The following is a 21790-nucleotide window of genomic DNA, read 5'->3' as shown; positions in this document are numbered from 1 at the left end:
TCTGATTGTCTTTATTTTTTATGAAGGGTATGAAACCGTACAACAGTAAACTTTCTGGGGTTTTCAGTAAATCACTTCACAGATGTACACTGAAATGGCGGAAATAAAACAGAAGTACTTGGTAAAAAAACAAAATTGTTTAGTAAAAATAAAGAAAGCTAAACAAAAATAAAATAGATAATGACAATTTTTTTCGTTGTCTATTTTACTTCTAATTTTAATTTCTGTAATTTCAAATTGAAAATTTTGGTTATTTCTTTTCTGTTATTTTTAAGACATGTTTTATTTTTCAGTATGTCATTTATTTGGTTAAATTCCCTTGCCCAAGGGGCAACTTTGCCCGGTAATGTTTTGATATCTTTCCCCCATGTTTAGAAAGTGATTTACCCATTTCGGATATGGGTATCACACTATCACTTATTCACATAAGTGATTTTCATGAAAAAAAAAAATTGATTTACCAGAATTCACATTTACCGTGAACGCGCGTAAGTTGATCAAGGTACCACCATGCCACTTACCAAGAAAAACATGCCCTCAAAGAGACTGTAAAGCAGAGGGTGTCTTGATTGGATTAGCGCCCCACCGCACCTCCTCGCTTGTATTGGGATCATATCCCCATGACAGATACAGAAGATGTGCCAATGTACAATGAGATGTGCATGCGGGTAGGGGTGTCAATAGACCGGTTTTGGATTGGACTCCATTCAAATTAAAATCACTTTGGATGGATTGGATGGACCAATAGGACATTGAATTTGGATGGATTGAACGGATTAATAAGACATTGGATGGACATGGTCAGTTCATAATGAATTTAAATTGGATTGAGTCAATATTTGGTTCATTGATAGAAGATAAGAACACAGGTGTCAATGGACCAGGTTTGAGTTGGAACCAATCTAAATTAATATGAATTTGAACAGATTAGACGGTTCAGACATTGAACTGGATCGGTCCAAAATGGTTTTAAAATATTCACCGGACTGGATTGGATCAAGTCTAATTATAATGGATTCGTATTGGATTGTATCGGATTGGACTAAATCCAGTCATATTGACACCCCTACATGTGGCGGTGCCAAACTATGGGATAGGTGTTAATAATTAGGTGAAATTATAAGGGATTATTAGTACATTACCTCTGAATAAAAGGTTCTACCAAAAAACAGGGTTAACTTAGAGTCTGCCACCTATACTTTGGGGTAGTGGCACTTACCCCCCAAAACTTTATTTGTGACAAAGATTCACCCTGAATTTTCAACTTCCAGCACCTTGCCCTGGTCTTGTGGCTTGATGATAAAGGTAAAATTATCAAAATGTGAACTTCAATGGACTAAGAGAAAATATCAAATAGCGAAAATATCAAAATGTGAACTTTAATGTTTTGTATCTTCATTTTCTTCTGTAATTTCTTTTTTTTTCTTTGTTATAGTTTTTTCAATTTTATGTTTTTCATATTTTGTTGTACTTTACACTTTTTTTTTGGGGGGGGGGGGGGGTAAAAGACTTAAACATACCCTAGGTTTTTATAAATTGACTTAAACATATCCTGAGTTTTTCAATTAGACTTATATATACCTTGTGAACTTACTGGACTTAAACATACACTCCTATTACACGTGAGCTCATTTAATTTTTTAAATCTTATTTTGCCCTTTAATAAATGAGAGATTGTGTAATTTACCCAAAAAAACGTGAAAAGGTTTTGAAGAGGCTTCTGGGTTTATGAAATAACAATGCTATGAAGGGAAACATCATTTAGGTCATGAACCGGCCATGTATAGATATGACTTGTAATTGCTTCACCAGGGTTGTATTTGCTTTGCAAGAAAATGGCACTAAGCAAAAGAAGGTAATTTGAACCATTTACACTTTTTGACTACCAAAAAAACATTTACTCATTTTATTAACTTGAAGAACTATACGAGTGCAGGGCCCAGGTCGATCATCTTTACCTTGACTGACCAAGGATATATAGTCTGACCCGGTAAAGATGATCAAGTCTGCATCTGACCTACCAGCGCCTATGTAAAGACACTTTAGGTCCATCTGGTTCAAAGTTGGAAATTTGGAATGAGAATCAGAATGATCTATTCCTAATCTTTGGTTTAGACAGGAATTGGAATAAGCTAAAATGGGATTTCATTCCCGAGGGGGAGGGAATGGCCATTCCCTCAAATGGGAGAATGTCATTCTACCAAGAATGAAAATAGGATTCCAATTCTACCAAACCAAACAGTTGGAATCGAAATTCCAATTGTGATTCCTGATCCCTATACTTGCAAACCAAACAGACCCTTCATTCTATTTATTCATATAACCCACCAAACCAAACATATGGTGGAGATATTGTTTGGATGATTGAATCATGGATGATCAAGTCTGTATCCGGCCTACCCGACCTACGTAAAGACATTTCATTCTATCCATTCAATGCTTACTAATACACAAATCCTTTTTAATTTATACCTAACCTTTCTATCCCTTCAACTTATAATAAATCACTTTAACTAGAGTTGTTGATGGTCTTTTTATGATTATTGTTGAGAATTTTAAATTACCAACTGTGCACACCTGGGAAGAAGGGGAAGGGACAGCAATATGCGATGGTAAAAATAAAACCAAAGGTTAACAAGCACGAGAACATTGAAGCCCAGAAAAAGCTTGCATACCAGAACTCGGGTTTGAAATAACTTCATGCAAGAAATCGATGCTACCGAGACTAGCATTGGAAAAAGGCCTCGGTAAGACGCTACGGCCTTTGAGAAGTCATAGGCAACCATGGTGTAATCATACACTTGTTCTTCCATAATTCATTCGTTAGATGCACAATATGATTTATTCTTCTAGTCATGCTAGGTCTACATCACCAAACGTGATACACACTGGGATTATTAGAATTTTCCCAACCTAATTTTACAGGTATCTAGGGGGTAAAACTTATCTAACCTAAAAAAACACCTTCCGAGTAGTATATATAAGAGTAAATACTATACCCATGATCAATAAATAAATTTTTAATTATTTAATAACATGTTAATAAAATAATTTAATTAAAGCGATTAACAAATAACTTAAAATAAAATAAAATATTAATCAAGAAAAATTTAATCATTAATTACCTTGCTAATCAATTAATAATTAAATAGTTATTTTATAATTAATAATTTAATTAACCAAAAAATAATAATTTCAATGAAAATAATTTAATAATTTAAAAAATAATATTAAAATATTAAATTTAATAATTGGGAATTAACAAAATATTTAACAATTAATTAATTAATATTTTAATTGAAATAAATTAAAAGAGATCATTTACTAAAGAAAATAATTTAATATTTATGAATAATTAATATTTAAATATTAAAATCATTAAGTCATGAGTATTAATAAAACATCATATTAATAATAAATTATAAACTAATAAACTATAATATCATAGTTGTCAAGGCGACAAGGCACGCTTCGAGGCTTGCCTCGCCTAATCGCCTAATAGTTTTCTACTTCCTACTATAAAATACTATTTTATTCATTATTTTTTTAGATTATTATTATAAAATAAACATTATTAAAATAAAAGAATCATTTTGTGTGTTTATATACTAATTTCTTTTTATTATTTTCTTATTTATTAGGGTTTAATCAACACAAACATTGCTAAATGCTATATTTGAACCCTAAGACTTAAAAACCTAAACTAATAAGTAAGGAATAACTTAAAATTTTATCTCATCAGCACATTTTCCTCTTCCATATTCTTCTTCTACTACCAATACTTTTTATTTTCTTCTTTTCTTGTAATAAAAATAAGGGTTCAGCCCCTATATTTTTTTAATTTTATTTTCCTTCTTCCTTTTCTTCTCATGCATATGTTGATTTTTTATTTTTTAATACGAAATGTATACTTTTCTTAAGAACATCATAAATAATTATTAAAGAAATATGGTTGTGGTACCTAGGATCTATGTTTTTAACATAAAAAAACCATCGCCTAACCTCGCCTTGGTGCCTTGAAAACTATGTGTAATATATTAATTAATTAAAAGAATGCTTAAATAATCATGGACTTTAAATAATTAATGATAAAATATCAAATAATAAGAAATTACTATTAACTAATTAATAATTACAAAAAATTAGTTAATAATTAATTAAGTAATTAATGAACAAATAAATAATGATATTATTATTAATCTAATTAATGATTCAATGAAAATAATTAAATAATAATAATGGTAAATAATTAAAAAAAATCATAATAAAATAAATTTTTTAATCAATTCATAGTAAATATTAATAAATTCAGTTTTAAAATAATAATTCTTATTTAGTAATTAATAAAATAGTTATCAATATTAAATAATTATAAAATTATTTCATTAAAATATCGATAATTAGTAATCAATAATAGTAAAATATTATTAATTAATTAATTAATAACTATTACTAGGGTTGATTTTCTCACTATTTTCACTTTTGCAATCAAACAGAGAAACATGAAAAATTTCCACCCATTTTCCCTTTATCATCCCACCAAAACCTTCACACAAATCAAACACAGCCTTGGAGTCAAGACTACTTGAACGGTCAGACCTCGCAAAGCTGCAACAAACCCAACATTTCCTCCATTGAAGGTGGGTGGGTATAATAGCAGTATGCTACTTATTTTGATAGAATGTAAGTAACCTTAAAGCTGCAACAAGCTATACTATGACATGTAATGCTTTGTGGATCTTTACCCACATAAAGAAAAGCAGAGTAAGTAAAACCTACTTAGGATCCAGTAACATAAAATGATTACCAGATTCCAAGAACACAAGTTGATTCACATATGCTCTAACCTTTATAGACTATCGTTTTCGTTTACTTATTTAATAGTGGGATAGGCCACCATATTATATATATATATATATATATATATATATATATATATATATATATATATATATATATATATATTATATATGCAGAATCCAAAGCTCCTATCCCATGGCATATTTCTGGGTCCAGGAACGGGCAGTTGCCTCATACTTTGCTCTATCAGTCTTGTACATGTGGGCGATCTCAGGAACGAGAGGATCGTCTGGGTTTGGATCTGTTAGCAGAGAGCAAATTGACAGCAGCACCTACAAGTCTCACCCCATCGTTAGAATTATGCCCAACTATACTACCATCCTTGTGGGATGAAAATACCACAGGACGGAAAATAGATGGAAGCTATATCTCAGCCATCAACAGATAAGGGAGTGATCTCGAAGCAACAACGAAAAATAAGGGGAGAGAATTGAAAGATAAAACCTGATCTCAAATACTGAGTGAAAAAACAGTCACCCTTTTTTGCATTTCTCTTAAGCTCACCATGATTTTCAAAACCTCCAGAAATCACCCTTAGTGATCATTAATAGAAGTTGTCCAAATAAGCATTTGAGCATTTTACATGACCAAACTACCCCTGAATGGCCAATCAAGCTATTTTTCATGGTAAAATTACCCCTGAACGAAAAAGTCATGGTGAGGAGAAATCTTAACGGAAGGTGAATTTTGGACAATAAAGCTCATTGACAGGGGGCTCTTTTGGAGGTTTTGAAAATTCATGGTGAGGAGAAATGCAAAAAAAAGTCATGGTGAGGAGATATGCAAAAAAAGTCATGGTGAGTTCTACATTATATTCCTTATTTTATAAGGGAAGATATTTATTTCATCAAAATTTGGCGAAGCTTGTGAAGTTTGCCGAACTGGAAAACCTTGGCTATTTTTGGGAGTTTACTGCACACGACACATGGGTGCAGGGTAAAAGAACTAGAAGGCTTTTATCAAGCTGGGTCCTGAGATGCCTAGCTTAAATTCAGGCCGACTTTTAAAACAAGGATCCTGATTAAACCTACCGGAAACCTGAGGGTAAAATTTGAGTTTCTCAAGTATGACTGAAGAGACTCAGTAGGGAACATTGTTTGGTAATTTTTAAAAATTTTAATATGCAATGGTAAACATTAATTTGGTAACCACACAGAAGTCAAGAAACAGTAATACTGATTACAGAAACTCACTTTGGATATTGTAAGGGCAGGGCTCCATTGCTCTTTCAGAATGTCAAGACAGATACTCCCATTACTGTTGATGTTGGGATGGAAAACTTTGGTGCGGAAAGAAACCTGACCAACAAAATTTAATTTCTAAGAGTAAATGCTCAATAGCAACTACCAACTAAATATGGAATAACGATACCTTTTCCACTTAAAATAGAAAGGCCATTAGCCAATGCCATTTGTGAATCTTGGGAGGGGTAGATACAGATTTAACCACAACACATCAAACCCAAAACTAGATTCTCATGTTTGTTCACTCCCGGTCACCCCCAAAAAGTGAAATAAAAGCATCAAGGAACACAAGGAGAGATTTCATGACTAGCACTGTATGACATCTCTTTTCTTTGGATAAGTGATGATATATGTATTACTGAAAAAAGGGGTAAACCCCTGATCACCATATGACATCTCTTAAATAGATGAAAGAAGTTAAAACTACCTTTGGCGGCTTGAACGGGTAATCTGGTGGAAAATGAATGGTTACTAGAAAAACACCACCAGCAAAAGGACTGTCTGATGGACCCATGATTGTTGCCTGCCAGTGGAACATGTTTTCTGCCACAGGACCTACAGAAACACAATATTCAGATTGGAATAAATAACATAAAGCTGTAATTCATGAAACCTAAACCTAATTAAGCTTACACAAACAATTCCAATGAGTGATTCTCTCATTCAGTGGCATTCATTGTTAGTTGGAACTTGGAAAATCTTTTTCTGATAAATAATAATTCATTAATATCCCAAAGAAATGAGAAAATCATCTCAATTAAATGGAAGATCTAAGATACCTATGGCACAGAAATACCTAAAACACTTCTGTATAGATACTACAAAAGGAAATTATTGTTCTAATGGGTGAACCTACAGCATGAGTGCTCTAGGAACTTGAACAGAAATGTGTGTTTGTGTGCACACATGCATAGATTATCCATACATCACATAAGAAACGAAGATGACAAAATAAGCACCTCCAATTTACTTTTCACTTCATTTATACAGTAGAATATATGATCAGGCATCAATTCATAAGTAAACAAAGACATGCCATGCATTTTCTTCTTCTGATTTCTATCCATAAACTTGTAGTCAAGCCTGGCAAATGAAACAATTAAGAGAACCCAATAAGGGGAATAACACCACCATGAAACATATACCAATCTACATAAAAATTGAGGCTGAACCCAACTACATTGCGATATTCAAACCTAATTGAGCAATGAAGAGTCACAAAATCCGAGGAGCTCACGTAAATGTACATAGGACTAGTACACAAGAGTTGGATACCAGGCCAAAAGCTTAAGCCATTAGGTTGTGGGTAGACCTGTTCATGGGCCAGGCCGGACCCTGGACGGGCTTGAACATGTTTATAGGTCCGCAGGCTTAAACTCGGGACAAAAAACCCGGCCCGCAATAAATTCGAGCCAGGCACGGGTTTTGTCAAAATAGCCCGGCCCGGCCCGACCTAAAATTAGACTTAAAATGGGTTATGTGATTATGTCCATTTGAATAAATTTTTTTATTTAAGAATGTAAAATTGTGTTTTAAAACGTAAAAGAAAAGGAAAAAAACCATCTTGTAGGCCCATTATTCATTTAAATAGGAAAAAAAACCATCTGAATTTTTAATTCTAATTTGAATAGGGAAAATTGTAATTTTTTTTATTAGGTCGAGCTTCGGGCTCGGGCTTCGGGCTTCGAGCTTTTTATCAGGGCCGGACTCAAGCCCAAATTATAGGCCCGTTGGTCGGACCAGGCTCGGGCTCGAGCCAAGCTTATTTCCATTAATGATGAGTAAAAGCCCGAACCGAGCCCGGCCCGGCCCGACCCATGAACAGGTCTAGTTGTGGGCCAATACTTGCAAATATGTCCTTTACATCTCTTATCACTTTCCAATATGGGATTTTTCACTCATACCCTACAATGTGCATCCCAACAATTTCCCCCACACGTTCCACATTAGGTACTCCATACCAATGTTGTCAAAATCTTACGATTTACGATATGATTCACGACTTGAATCATGAATCCCAAGGGTTTCGATTCAAATCTTATGCCTGAATCATTTTTTGCAAAAATCTTATGATTTTTGTTTGAATCCTATGATTTGATTCATAAATCTTACTATTTCTACGATTCAAACAAATTGAATTAAGAATTAGTTCTCTACTTTGTTATGTTTTTGCGTATATCTAGTTTTGTCAAGGGTTTTTTTAAGCCCTTACTAGAAAATGATTTATTCACGTTATTTAAGACTAGAAATTGAGTTTATTTTCCACCATTGTAGGTTAAAGAGACATTATATGTGGATTTGTTTGATTTTCAAGCCAAACTTGATTATATCATCTCAGGGTTCTATTGTATAAGTGGTAAATTCTATTATTTTAGGTACATATATGGTAATATATAGATTAAAAATAAGGGAAAGCCACTTTCCTATATTATATTTGACCTTTTAATATATCTATAGTTGATTTTTTGACAAGTTTATAAAAAATAACAATAATCTTGCGATTTAGGATATGATTCACGATTCAATTCGATTCGACTTTCTCTATGATTTACGATACAATTTTTCAAAACATTGCTCCATACTCCCTCTCAAATGGAAGTCGCTATCATATCACCAGGATTGACACACACCAAGCAAGAGTTCTTTGCTCATAATTATAAGAAACAAACAATGAGAGTACATTACCATGGGTGAAGTCATCATGAAAGATCAACTGCTCATGCCAACTACTCAACCATGGGATACCAACAAAGCCATAGGAGTCACCATGTGCATCCATCATAAATTGCACTCAGCCAAACCTTCAACTCTAGTGCTTGTTGTGCAATGAGGAGAGTCACCAAAATTGGGGAGTTCATATACAGTCTACACATATATAGGAATTACAAGAATTGGACACCACGCTTAACTCAAAAGCTTAAGCCATTAGGTTGAGTCAATCCTTGTATATAAGTCCTTTACATCTCTTATCTCCTTCCAACGTGGGCACTCATACACTCAGACGTGCATCCCAACAATATCTATGCTCTCTAAACCAAAAGAGTAACCACTAAACAAGAATCAAGAAACATGGGAAGTTCTTCCAAACTCCATTCCATCTGATCTATTAAACAAAAAGTCTAATATAATTCATCACAAGTAGCTACTTTTACACTTCTGTAAAGAGTATCGTAAATGTTGTAAACTTGTAATCTACAAAATATAAGTATTGGCAAAGCATCTCTACTAAAAAGTTTCCTAGTGCACTTTATTTTCCTGTTCACCTCATATATTTACATAAGTTCCTATGATCATCTAAAACCAGCTAGACAATAACAAGTTTACCACATTGCTCAACCCGACTTCAAGAGCTTGAAATTTTGCATCAAATAGGGCATTTGACAAACAAGAAATAAGAGAGACAATAAAATGTACCAGCACTGCAAGAGGTGGGAGGATCTTTTTGCAGATCCTTCAGCTCCTTTTGAATCCGTTTTGAAGCCATCGATGATTATAAGAAGCCCAAAGAAAGAAATTAACACTGCAAGAAGAACAAACCTTCAGGTTATGGACAAACAACCAGCAATATAGATTTAACCAATCTTGAAAACACAAGGAGAAAAAAAAAAGATTTTCCTTCTTACTCAAGTAAAGACTCCATAAATTTAAAAAAAAAATCAAATTAACAAGAAAAAGCAGAAGCAACCGCTACACATCTGCCTATACACCAAATTGTCTATTCTCTAAATACTATAGCCAAAAAGTGGGATGAGACAATTAGTTCTTCCTGATTTCTTGAGCATAATTTTGCTCATCCTGTCTATTGGTAGCATAATTGATTGTCCACTAAGGTTTCATATGACAATCATCCTTAACACATAACGTAATGTCCTGATTCCTTAAGAAAACTTCAGCCAGTATGCCCCACTCAATGGCGCTGAAGTTGAAGTGTTGAACATATCCATGAATTTCACATTACAATCTTAGCCTATTCAACTTCTAAAATAGGTTCTATGTAACATCCTTTCCTTCTTTCTTCTGTATCACTATTTTGCTTTTTATGTGAGCCATTTATAATCTTTTATCCATCCCAGTCCCTTCAAGTTTTGGTTCTCGACCCGGCAATGTTTCACTTCCTATATAGGATATTTCCAATTCAGTGACCAAGTTTTCCAGGAAATGAAACCAGTAGGCAGTAGGTACTAGGTAGCATATGGTTTCATTATGTGAAGAGATCATTAACTGGCCTACTGGGGCAGTGAAAGGAATGATATGATAAAAGCTGAGGACATTGGTTGAATTGCAAAATGGATTTGTGTAGACATGGAATTACTTAAAAAACAATATATTTTCTTTATGTTGTATTGTCTAATATGTGCATTTATCTTTATTTCTAGATTACAAAACATAATGTTTTAACCCATGTGACATAAGCATGATTCAACTTTGATGGCCATTACTTCTTTCTTACCTCTTCTGCAAGTATTTTTTTAATGTGGTAAATGCTAACATTTTGACTGCAAGTCTGACCTTGGTAAAGTCAACTTTTTTTATCAGAAACCTTGGTAAACTCAACCTAACCCAAGCCCTTAAATGAATTGCATTCAATCACCACTGCATATAAATGTTGATCTAATTTAATTGAGGTTTGTGTGAATCATATAGTAGAGTACGACCAATGGATATGGAAATGAATAAAGTGGTGGCAGAACAAGTTCATGTAGCAGATGCAGCAACCCCATATAGTTGGGACTTGGGACAAGGCTTAGTTGAATTGAGTTGAGTTGTAAATGGGATAATGGGAATGGTGAAGATGATCAAGACTGCTATTAGTCTTGGAATTTCAGGTTCGAACAGAAGAGAAAGTGAAGAAGAAAGAGGAGAAAGATTAGTGAGAGAGCAGTAGAACACAGGTTTGAAAGGAATGACAGATTCTGAATTATCTGCCGCCACCACTTCAACTTAATATTTATATGTTATGCTAGTTACAGGAAAGGACACATCTGCCCTTGGTGTTTACATCATAACACTTAACAATATAAAACTGAAAAGTAAATAGCAACTCTAACAACAGAACTAGAATAACAAAAAAGCATAACAAATAGACTAGGTACATTCTACCCTACGGATAAAGTGGCCCCACAGCAGTTTCTCTATACTCCCCCTCAAGTTGGGAGTAAATGTTTATCATTCCCAACTTGGATAGATCCGCTTCTAGCTTATTTCTTGATACGGCTTTAGTGAGGATATCTACTAGTTGCATACTGGAAGTAATGTAAGGGAGGCATACTTCTTGAGATGAGACCCTCTCTCGTACAAAATGTCGATCAATTTCAATGTGTTTGGTTTTGTCATGCTGCACTGGATTATGTGCTATATTAATGGCTGCTTGATTATCACAATACAACATCAGAGGCTTCTCATACTCAATACCCAACTCCTCAAGTAGAGATCTTAACCATAGGATTTCAGCCACTCCGTTGGCCATGGACCTGTATTCTGCTTCAGCACTAGACCGGGAGACAACACTCTGTTTCTTACTTCTCCAAGAGACAATGTTTCCTCCCACAATGGCACAATATCCTGAGGTAGACCGTCTGTCATCAACACTCCCAGCCCAATCGGCATCCGTATAGACCTCCACCTTCATGTGGTTATTGTTCTTGAACAGTATACCTCTACCAAGGCATCTCTTCAAGTATGCTAGTATTATTTCTGCTGCTAGAAGGTGCGTGGTTCTAGGAGAATGCATGTACTGACTGACAACACTAACTGCATAATTGATATCTGACCGAGTGAGGCACAGATATAGGAGATTTCCCACTAACCGCTGGAACATAACTTTGTCTTCATGCAACTCTCCACTCTCTGCACTAATCCTATGGTTCCGTTCAATGGGTGTATTTGCAGGTTTGACACCCAACTTTCCAGTTTCAGCCAATAGATCTAAAACATATTTCCTCTATGAGACAAAGATCCCCTATTAAGATCTAGCAACCTCAATACCCAAAAAATACTGTAGTGGACCCAGATCTTTCACCTCAAACTCTTGATGAAGGAGCTATTTGAGATACTCAATCTCATGGTTGTCATTTCTTGTTACCACAATATCATCAACATATACTGCAAGTAGTGTCAGTGAAAACTCCACCCTCTTGATAAACAGTGTATGATCTGACTGGGCCTGTACATAACCGAATTTCCCAATAGCTAGTTTGAATCTGTCAAACCAAGCTCTAGGTGACTGATTCAAACCATACAATGCCTTATTGAGCCGACAAACCTTCTTACCTGTCTCTGTATCATAGTATCCAGGAGGCAACTGCATGTAAACATCTTCCTGCAATACCCATTCAGGAAGGCATTTTTAACATCCATTTGTACAAAGGCCAAGTGTGGCTTGCTGCAAGAGATAATAGAACCCGAATGGTGGTCATCTTGGCTACCGGGGCAAACGTCTCCAAGTAATCTATGCCATAAGTCTGAGTGAACCCTTTTGCAACTAGCCGAGCTTTGTACCTCTCAATGGAACCATCCGCATTGTGCTTTACAGTAAATACCCATCTGCATCCAACTGGTTTCTTTCCTTTGGGCAAGTCAACTAGCTCCCAGGTATTATTTTTCAACAGGGAATCCATTTCAACTTGCATTACATCTCTCCACTCTGGGATTAATAGGGCCTCTTGCACTGTAGGTAGGAGATAGGCGATCATAGGATAAAACATGGGAAATACAATGGGTTGTAGATGTGGTACAATGTCGTTTCCCCTTACGGATTGCAATCAGAAGATCAAGGTCATCTGTAGGAGGTGAAATGGCAACAATAGAAGAAGTCTTTGTGGGTCCTAGGACTGTAATGCCTGGACCTGGAGCCGCAGATGAGATTGGAGCTGGCCTGGACTGCTAATGATCGGGATCAACCTGCCTGCACCGCCTGTGATAGACCCTCAACTCCTGATCCCTCTGACAACCCTCACCATTGCAGCTCCCCCTCAACTCTTGATCCCTCTGGCCACCCTCACCATTGCAGCTCCCATCACCCAATGGAATAGGTAAAGGAACTACCCCACTCTCACTGCTCTCCCCCTGAAGACATGGACCTAAACCCCTACTCTCACTACTCTCCCCCTAAGGAGAAACCCGAGGATAATAGGGTGTCTCCTCAAAGAAAATGACATCCATGGAGACGAACTTCCTCCCTGAGACAGGATCATAGCAGCAATACCCCTTTTGAGTTCGTGCATAACCAAGGAAAATGCATTTGGAGGCCTTGGGTTCAAACTTGGAGTGATGGGGTCCGAGAAGCTGAACAAAGCAGGTACAACCGAATGTCTTAAGGGGAATAGAAAACAACTCCTCATGTGGGTATAGAAGGGAAAAAGGAGATCGCAAATCAAGAACCCATGAAGGAATCCGATTAATAAGATATACCGCCGTGAGGATAGCATCACCCCAGAAGCGAGTAGGGACATTGGAGGTAAACACAAGACTTCTAGCCACCTCCAAGATGTGCCTATTCTTCCTTTCTGTAACCCCATTCTGCTAAGGTGTATGAGGGCAAGAACTCTGATGGATAACCCCATGAGTAAGAAGGTAAGATGCTAATGACTTAGCAAAATACTCCTTTGCATTATCAAATCTAAGAACTTTAATCTTGGCATCAAACTGGGTTAGGATCATTTGGTGAAAGTTTTGGGTTAGGGTGGGAACCTCATCTCGTGAACGCATAAGATAAACCCAAGAAAATCGGACATGGTCATCAACAAATAACAAAAAATATTTGTAAAATGTGATATGGCCGCCAAACATCCGTATGCACAAGATCAAAAGGACGATTACTCCTTTTATTACTCAATGAATAAGAGTTTCTACAATGTTTAGCAAACTCACAGCTTTCACATTGCAACTGGGACAACTCAACAGACTCAAACAAAGTAGGAAACAAACTCTTTAAGGACCGAAAAGACAAATGACCCAATCGGTTATGCCTTGGCATAACCGAACTCACACTCTAGGAAACAAGTGACCTTTTACCCACTGACACTTCCCGACGAGAACTCTCCCCGAGCAAATAGATCCCATTCGTCTCACGGCCAGTCCCAATCACCTTCTTTGTCTCCAGGTCCTGAAAAACACACCAGTCAAGGAAGAAAGTTGCTGAGCAGTTCGTGTGTTTGGTAATACTACTGACCGAAATGAGGTTAGTATCAAGCTTAGGAACATGTAAGACAGAAGACAAGGAGATCGTATCTGATAAATTAATGTCCCCCTTCCCAGAAATAGGAACCAGGGAGCCATCAGCAATAGATACTCTATCCCTACCAGATGACAAATGGTAAGAGGTAAACAGTGAAGGCAAGCTAGTCATGTGGTCGGATGCACCTGAATCTATTATCCAACAAGGTTCAGTAGCACCTGGGGCTGAGGCATGGTAGGCTGAACCTAGAGTACCTGAATTTACGGTTGTAATCTGACCACCCATCTCAGAAACACTACCATAATTGATGCTCCCAAAGCTGCCTTCTGCCTGATTTTTAAACTCCATCTCGATCAAGTCTTAAAACAGCACTTGGACTACCAATCACAACCAAAAACAGTATAGGCCTGATTTGTATTCACAGTGTATGTGCACAACTAGGATAATTCTGATCTGAAATCAACTAACAAACACAACAGTGGCTGTCCGTAGAGCTCTAACCCCTTTAAGAGAGTTCGAAAACCCCAAAATACTCTGAAAAAACAACTGAGAAGAATGATTTGCCGTTGCAGAATTAGGGTTTTAATCAGTCCTTAAAGTGATCAATTCAGTTGCACAATCTAATCAGTACTGTATAGATACACTTGTAGTAGGGTTAATATGAAACCCTAGAATCTGATCAATGCCAACAATAAACTTGAGGACAGCTCTAGGTAGATCACAAGGTTCAGTCCAGCACTAAGGCTTGCCACAAGATCACTTTCAAACTCTAGTGCAGAAAGAAACAAGGCTGAGACAGTTCGGTGTAAACCAGTAGGGTTTGCTGTAAAACCCTAGTGAATCGAAGTGTAAAACAATAGGGTTTTAATTACAGCAGAACAGTAGGGTTTGCTGTAAAACCCTAGTGAATCGAAGAGATGAAAACCTAGAATGGTTCAGCCTTCCTCTCCAGATAGGTCCAACCTATCTTTTCTTAGAAAAGTAAATGACTTACAAGAAAAGAATTGCTCGTTGCCTTCTAAGGTTACCCGAACCCTAGTCTTCTTCGATCCTTCCTGACCACCAATACTCTGCAACCATAACAAAACTTCCAACAGTTGCTAGCACTTCTGGCGATCTCCAAGAATCAACCTGCGAACTCCACTTCAGCTTCTAGTCCTAGGAGATTCTCATGCGGTCGGCTAGTATTAGACTCATATAAGAAACCCTAACTTGGCTCTGATACCATGAAGATGATCAAGACTGCTATCAGTCTTGGAATTTCAGGTTCGAACAGAAGAGAAAGTGAAGAAGAAAGAGGAGAAAGATTAGTGAGAGAGCAGTAGAACACGGGTTTGAAAGGAATGACAGATTATGAATTATCTGCCGCCGCCACTTCAACTTAATATTTATATGTTATGCTAGTTACAGGAAAGGACACATCTACCCTTGGTGTTTACATCATAACACTTAACAATATAAAACTGAAAAGTAAATAACAACTCAAATAACAGAACTATAATAATAGAAAAACATAACAAATAGACTAGGTACATTCTACCCTACGGATAGAGTGGCCCCACAGCTCAGTTTCTCTAGAAATGGTTTCATCAAAGGTATACTTTGTTTTGTATTAAAGTCTCTAGGATTAAAAATTTCTGCACCAACTTAGTTTTTAAATTATTTTTATATAGGTATTTTAGAATTTATCTCTTTAACTTTTGTGTTTTTTGACATGTCCTTGCTGGGCTTAGTTTTTATATCTGATTGTTGAACTTTTATGGTCATTTGATTTCAGGAGCTTTTGGTGCCCAAATTCTTTCAGAGGGAAGCAAAATTCTCATGTGGAAAGGGATATAGTATTGAATCCTTACAGACATAAACCCTTAATATAATTTATGAAGCTTTTGTAGGATTTGAATCACAAATACAACGTGATGTCCATCAAGGTGTGATTGATTCATGAAAAAAATAACTAGGTAGGAGAGGTGATATTATGCCGAATTGCCGATAAGGGGCAAAATCATATTCAATGAAAGCATTAACAGATTATTGTGCCTCGACTAATTGTCAAATCAATAAGTAGCATTATCATTTTTACAGTTTTCTCTTTTGGCATTGTTATTTCTCTTGCTAGCGTTTGTCGTCTAACTGTAAGTTTTAACTATTTGCTAGGGTATATCATTGTCTCAGCGGTTACATTAGATTATCCGCTAAAAATAACTATCATATTAAGAAAAGAAATAAACATAGAAAAGAATCTTCTTTAGTCAGTTTAAATTAACACAAAGAAAGCAACATGATATGGTCGATGATGGAAACCACTAACGATGTCAAAAACATCAAATTGTGGAAAAGAATCCAACGTCCTCATCCATCAAAACCCTAGAAATCAGACGCTAACCGCAAGAACGAAAACGCAAAGATTGAAGCAGAACACATGTGGAGCCCTAGAATTTGGGGAAGGCATGCAGAAGCACAAAAAAATGAATGAAGAACGAATCCTACAACAGAATGACAGGGAGCACGAAAAAGGGCCTCTAAGATCCTTACCTAAGTGGAGAGAATTATAGCGCACGCAAGGGTTTTATCCTTTTTTTCTGTTACTCGGTGCTTTGTTCTGAACTCTGCTGTCTGCTGTATCAGTTCTCCTGCTTTTATATAGGTAGGTGAGGCTGCAACTTCGGCTTCACATCTCATCGGGAGATGTCCCCAATACAAGGTGGGGATGTGCCGTGGGGCATAAACGAGTTCACATCTGTCTCATCGGGAGATGTTCGCAATACATGGTAGGGATGTGCCGTGGGGCATTGTGAGGCGCCTTCTTATGACGTGCAGATGTGAATTCCACCCAAACCTAATTAAAGGAGTATGATTTAGCTGTTCAGCGGGTTGTGGATCACGCCAGTATTTAAATACACGGGAACCGCATCTTTACAATGAGGCCCATGAATTTATTATTGGCGTTAAACCTCATTATTGGTTTTACATGGAACTCCTAAAAATTATATGTAGCGTTCCTTTTCCTATGTAGGCCGATACGGTTCCAAAACAGTCTGATACAGCCTAATACAAGTCCCCTTCTCTCTCATTAATTAGTTAATTACTATGGTAATTAATGCATAATTTTAAATTTGAATTTCAAATGTAGCGCCTATTTGCAATTCTCCACATTAATTTTGTTAATTAATAACCCTCTTTCTCATTAAATTAGTTTTGTTAGTATAAAACAACAAACTTAGCAATAGGAAGATTCAAACCTTGGACATTAGGCTTTAACAACTAGAGGTTCACCACTAAGCCACGCCCTTTTGCTTGTTATAGGTTTATGCATTTTTATTTTTAAATAAATTTTCTCTTTTTCTTAGTGTATGCTTATCAATAAATGTTAGAATTAATTATTAAAATTTATGTATTAATAAGATAAATTATATGTATTGTTTTAATATATATATATATATATATATATATATATATATATATATATTTCAATATACATTTTAGTTTTTTTTTTGTTTTTTCACGTTTTAGTTATTCCATCATTTGTGAATAGTTACTAAGTGTATCCCGATATATTGAATTTTATATAGACCATTAAATTACAGTTTTTTTTACTTTTAAATAACTTATTTACAATCATATAAAACTTGTAACTATTGTTATTAATATAGTTTTAGGATTTATTTGAGTTTTTTAGCATATTTATGCATATCTTGATTTTTCATCTGTATCTATACGTATCCAAAGCGTATCACGATACGTCTCTTAAAATTATCTTTCTGATACACCTTACATTTTCGATACGTTAAACCTTGTGTTTAGCTAATCCTAAACCTTACGTATAATTAGGGTTAGATTTTATTTGTGTGCTTAAAAAACAAGCACTTATTTTATATTGGGTGTTTGATAGGCTTTTTCTCTAATAAGCATTTGTAATTATTTTGTCCTTCATTTTCTTTCAAACCAGCGGGGAGCCATGCGATGCACAGGATTTGTTAAGTTAAAGATAAACAATATTGATGTAGGCGCACATGGCCTTGCCCAATAGCAGGCTTGTGCGTGTTATACAGTGGCACTCAGGGCGGGCCCAATCAGGGCACACGCGGAACAAAGCTCGGCGGGCATTCTAGAACCAATGGTGTGGAGTCACCTAGCAACCTTGGATGACCACACCCCTCGTGAACAAACTGCATCCAAACCGTCCAAGCCCACCTACCGCTAGGCGGCCTCCAGTATAAATAGGAGACAACCCCCTCAAGGTAAATGATTGGAACTTAGGATCAAGAACTTGGACCTGATAATTCTTAGTCTCCTTTGTGGCCTCGTCTGAGTTTTCACCCCTCTTGTACTAACTTGACCATCGGAGTCTCCGCCTTGCATACCAACCTGGGGCCTCTAATGTTCTACTTTCTTCATTCCTCGCAATACAGGCCTACCAGCCCTCGACCACTTCAAGCCTCGGACTACTCGACCACACCTCGGCTTAGGAGCGAATTGATAGTGTTGCCTCAACCCATTTTGATCGGCAACAATTGTCGTCGTCTATGGGAATGCTGCTAAGACTTTCCTCAATTAAATCCATCCTCACTCAAACTTAAAAGAATTAATTCCTAAGCCTAAGCTTCAACTGACATGGCAAGAAACACGAGGAACACTCAGAACCTAGTCATAATGGACTAGTTTCAAGCAATCCTTGACCAGCTTTATAACCTTGCATAAAGGCTAGACGAGGTGGGGCGCTCGGAAGGAGGCCACCCTCAGGGTAGCCACCCCACTGGAAGCTTGGGGCACCATGGAGAACGTGCCTCCCTAAACTCCTTAATCATTGGCCCAGTCAGATCCAACAGAGCCGACCCCTCAAAGAGGGAAGAATCGACACAATCTCGCAATCACCACCGAGACCAAGAACATCATCACCATCGCCAAAGAGAGAACTCTCGGGACGAATCATGCCATCACAACCCCCTCTCGAGGGCTGACACCGCACCTCTCCCTCTCACGTCTCAGACCTTTGAGACCTCCTAAATGACAATCGGGCCAGAAGGAATAGACACGGGCCCACATCAGAGTATTCGATAAAATTGGGCCGACCACTACCGAGTCCGAGAGAACTGAGACGGGGCCCAGGCCCCCCTCTACCGAAAAATCATTGACCTACAAGAACAACTTGGAGCTGTCAAGGATGAGCTCCGTCAAGTTAGAGAAAGCCAAGCTGAGACCTTGGTCAGCCAAAATCATCCATCCGGGAGGATGGATGCCTTCACCTCAAATGTCATCTTCGAGCCTCTTCCCCCACACTTTAAAGCACCTATGCTCAAAATGTACAATGGGATGACTGACCTAAACTAACATGTGGAAAGTTTCAAGGAGCTAATGCTCCTATATGGATACTCCGACGCCCTGACGTATCGACTTTCCAAGCAACCTTCAGAGGGGCAGCCCGCCAATTGTTTTCCAGGATCCCTACTCGCTCCACCAGTTCATGGGACCAGTTCGCCAGCCACTTCCTCGCCCACTTCATTAGCAACAAGTGGTGCTAGAAGAGCATCTTCTCCCTCAATGCGGTCCTACATTGACCACTTCAAGAAGGAAGAGCTCGAGGTTCAAAACCTCAACTCCATAGTTTCCCTGCACACTGCCATCAACAGTCTCCTCCCTAGTTTGGCCCTCAAGTGCTCGGTAGCCAAGACCCCACCGAAGTCCAAGATGGAATTTCTGAAGAAGGCCCAGAAGTACATCACCACCTCGGCCGACAATCGCTAGAAAGAAGGGGCCGACCACCACCACAGAGATCTAGAGAAGAAGAGAAGGAATGGAGATGGTCACAACGACAATGGCAACAACCACAACAACAACAACAACAACAAGCCATCGGCCTTGGCCCTGGCTTATAACCAATATATGCCACTCAACTCCACCTGGACGTAGATCCTCATGCAGGTCGGGAAGGAGGAGTATGTGAAGTGGCCTGAGAAGATGAAGAGGAACCCCAAGAGGGGAAACCCGAAGAAGCATTACAAGTACCACCATGGCCGGTTGGTGCGTCGTCCTTACAACAACAAGAACAACAATTAGCAGACGTCATAGATGTCATCGTTGGGCGTTCGGTCTCGGCCCGTAAGGCATAGTGTTCGCCATTGTCGCAAATTTTTTAGTGAAGAAGATTCTAGTGGACAACGGCTCATCGGCCAACATTCCCTTCTATGATGCGTTTGAAAGAATGAAGTTGGTGCCTGAGCGCCTTCAACCCTCTGACGTACCACTCGTTGTCTTTTTCGAAAATGTGGTAAGGCCGGAAGGAAGAATCACCCTACCTGTCACGATAAGGACGGAACCTCAGCAGGTGATGAGGATGAATAAGCTCCTAGTCATGAGGATCAACTCCCCCTACAAAGCCATCATCGGAAGGCCAACCCTCCATGCACTCAAGGCATCCACCTCCTCCTACCACCTCGCCCTCAAATTCCCCATCGAGCACGACATCGAAGTCGTTTGGGGGGATCAACAAGTCACTCGCTAGTGTTATGTGACAACACTAAAGGGTAAAAACAAGGAAGCCCTGCCACTTGAGGGCCTCAACCTCAGGGAGGAACTAGTTAGTTGAGGCCAACTGGCCAAGGACCTCGTCTCGGTCCCCCTAGACAAGGTCAAGCTTGAGAAAACAATCTGTGTCGGGTCCAACATTCCTCCAAAAAGCATATCCGAATTGGTAAGTTTCTTCAGAACTAATGCCAACGTCTTTGCTTGATCTACCGCTAACATGCCCAGAATTAACCTTTCAGTCATTACTCACTGGCTGAGCATGGACCTGAGCTCTAGGCCATTTCGGCAAAGAAATAGGAACTTTGCACTAGAGCGATTGAAGGCTATAGGAGAGGAAGTTGACAAGCTACTCGACGTCGGATTCATCCGAGAGGTACATTACCCTAACTAGTTGTCAAATGTGCTATGGTAAAGAATGCTAACGAGAAATGACAGATCTATATTGACTTCACAGACCTCAACTGAGCCTACCCCAAATACAGTTTTCCTTTGCCGAGGATAGACCACGTCATCGATGCCACCGTAGGGTACGAGCTACTCAGATTCATGGATGCCTTCTCCAAATATAACCAGATCAAGATGCACCCCAAGAACGATCTAGAAGGTCATGCCCTTCGGCCTCAAGAATGCCAGGGCTACCTACCAGCACCTCGCCAACAAAATCTTCAAGCACCAGATGGAGAGAAACGTCGAAGCCTACGTGGATGACACGGTGGTGAAAAGATTGAAAACTGACCAACACACCTCATACCAAACCGAGACCTTTGACACCTTGTGGAGATACAACATGAAGCCCAACCCCAACAAGTATGCCTTCGGTGTCACATCAAGAAAGTTCCTAGCTTCGTCCTCATGCAATGAGGTATAGAGGCCAACCTAGAGAAGATCCGAGCCATCTCGGATATGGACCCACCTCGGTCGGTCAGCGAAACCCAAAGACTTACCGACCGAGTGGCTGCCCTTAGTTGCTTCATGTCGAAGTCAGCCG

General features: G+C 38.0%; 1 protein-coding gene across 2 annotated transcripts; it reads right to left on the bottom strand.

The window, feature by feature from the left end:
- Positions 1-4645: 4645 nt before the first annotated feature.
- LOC148874932 (ubiquitin-conjugating enzyme E2 28-like) lies at positions 4646-17145 on the bottom strand. Of its 2 annotated transcripts, XM_088963902.1 has the most exons (6): positions 16813-17145; positions 9519-9624; positions 6532-6659; positions 6054-6158; positions 4973-5132; positions 4646-4929 (listed from the first exon to the last, which is right to left on the bottom strand). In XM_088963902.1, exons 2-5 carry the CDS (start codon positions 9586-9588, stop codon positions 4989-4991), a joined length of 447 nt encoding a protein of 148 aa, XP_088820028.1. In that variant the 5' UTR covers positions 9589-9624; positions 16813-17145; the 3' UTR covers positions 4646-4929; positions 4973-4988. The 2 variants fall into 2 exon arrangements, with proteins under 2 accessions (XP_088820028.1, XP_088820027.1); XM_088963901.1 differs by having other exon boundaries at positions 4646-5132.
- Between the last annotated feature and the right edge of the window lie 4645 nt (positions 17146-21790).

This window comes from Nelumbo lutea, chromosome 1, assembly GCF_056320005.1.
Source record: "Nelumbo lutea isolate HS-2025 chromosome 1, American lotus-T2T, whole genome shotgun sequence".
Lineage (NCBI taxonomy): Eukaryota > Viridiplantae > Streptophyta > Magnoliopsida > Proteales > Nelumbonaceae > Nelumbo > Nelumbo lutea.
The sequence above is the reverse complement of the archived record's forward strand: the minus strand, read 5'-3'. Positions and strand labels throughout refer to the sequence as shown.